Source organism: Penaeus monodon, chromosome 19, assembly GCF_015228065.2.
Source record: "Penaeus monodon isolate SGIC_2016 chromosome 19, NSTDA_Pmon_1, whole genome shotgun sequence".
NCBI classification, from domain to species: domain Eukaryota; kingdom Metazoa; phylum Arthropoda; class Malacostraca; order Decapoda; family Penaeidae; genus Penaeus; species Penaeus monodon.
Genome location: NC_051404.1, coordinates 2,623,196 through 2,624,806, shown reverse-complemented (window position 1 = coordinate 2,624,806; position 1,611 = coordinate 2,623,196). Strand labels below are relative to the sequence as shown.

Genomic DNA, 1,611 nt, shown 5'->3' with positions numbered 1-1,611 from the left:
AAGACAGAAAGAAAGGAAAAGAGAAAAGAAAATCTAGAAATGAAAAAGAAAAACAAAGAAACATTGCAATATAACGCGCCATTCCAGCAGCCCTTACGGTACACTATATTATTCATTTTTACCAGCCCCGTGACCCCTAAAAAGATGTACTTCCGGCTTAACAGCGCCGCAACCAGTACCATTTCATCTTCAAAGTGCATTTCAGTAACCGCAGCTTGTGCTCTTAACCAACTGTCAGTAACCGCAGCTTGTATTCTTAACCAGCTGTCAGTAACCGCAGCTTGTACTCTTAACCAGCTGTCAGTAACCGCAGCTTGTGCTCTTAACCAGCTGTCAGTAACCGCAGCTTGTACTCTTAACCAGCTGTCAGTAACCGCAGCTTGTACTCTAAACCAGCTGTCAGTAACCGCAGCTTGTACTCTTAACCAGCTGTCAGTAACCGCAGCTTGTGCTCTTAACCAGCTGTCAGTAACAGCAGCTTGTACTCTTAACCAGCTGTCAGTAACCGCAGCTTGTACTCTTAACCAGCTGTCAGTAACAGCGCTTGTGCTCTTAACCAGCTGTCAGTAACCGCAGCTTGTACTCTTAACCAGCTGTCAGTAACCGCAGCTTGTGCTCTTAACCAGCTGTCAGTAACCGCAGCTTGTGCTCTTAACCAGCTGTCAGTAACCGCAGCTTGTGCTTTTAACCAGCTGTCAGTAACAGCAGCTTGTACTCTTAACCAGCTGTCAGTAACAACAGCTTGTACTCTTAACCAGCTGTCAGTAACCGCAGCTTGTACTCTTAACCAGCTGTCAGTAACCGCAGCTTGTACTCTTAACCAACTGTCAGTAACCGCAGCTTGTGCTCTTAACCAGCTGTCAGTAACCGCAGCTTGTGCTCTTAACCAGCTGTCAGTAACCGCAGCTTGTGCTCTTAACCAGCTGTCAGTAACCGCAGCTTGTGCTCTTAACCAGCTGTCAGTAACCGCAGCTTGTGCTCTTAACCAGCTGTCAGTAACCGCAGCTTGTACTCTTAACCAGCTGTCAGTAACTGCAGCTTGTACTCTTAACCAGCTGTCAGTAACCGCAGCTTGTACTCTTAACCAGCTGTCAGTAACTGCAGCTTGTGCTCTTAACCAGCTGTCAGTAACCACAGCTTGTACTCTTAACCAGCTGTCAGTAACCGCAGCTTGTACTCTTAACCAGCTGTCAGTAACAGCAGCTTGTACTCTTAACCAGCTGTCAGTAACCGCAGCTTGTACTCTTAACCAGCTGTCAGTAACTGCAGCTTGTACTCTTAACCAGCTGTCAGTAACCGCAGCTTGTGCTCTTAACCAGCTGTCTGTAACCGCAGCTTGTGCTCTTAACCAGCTGTCAGTAACCGCAGCTTATACGCTTAACCAGCTGTCAGTAACCGCAGCTTGTGCTCTTAACCAGCTGTAAAGGTGATGGATCTAAATGTCAGCAATAGAATCTTATGAGCACGGAGATTGATTCATAAATTCATTACTTTCTCATTACCCCGAGGGCGGAAATTCACAAAAAAAAATTGAAGGAACGGCGTAAAGGGGTTGTAAATAGCCTGTAAATGTTTCAAGGTTGTTATCACCTTGGCAGAAATAGCGTAGGA

General features: G+C 46.2%; 1 protein-coding gene across 1 annotated transcript in view; it reads left to right on the top strand.

Annotated features, from left to right (window-relative positions):
- LOC119585514 (prion-like-(Q/N-rich) domain-bearing protein 25) overlaps positions 1 to 1,424 on the top strand; it is an 11,654-nt gene extending 10,230 nt beyond the window's left edge. Inside the window, exons 2-3 of the mRNA XM_037934153.1 lie at positions 126 to 501; positions 561 to 1,424. Of these exons, the coding sequence (XP_037790081.1) occupies positions 126 to 501; positions 561 to 1,424 (1,240 nt within the window). The remainder of the gene's footprint in view (positions 1 to 125; positions 502 to 560) is intronic.
- Positions 1,425 to 1,611: the final 187 nt, after the last annotated feature.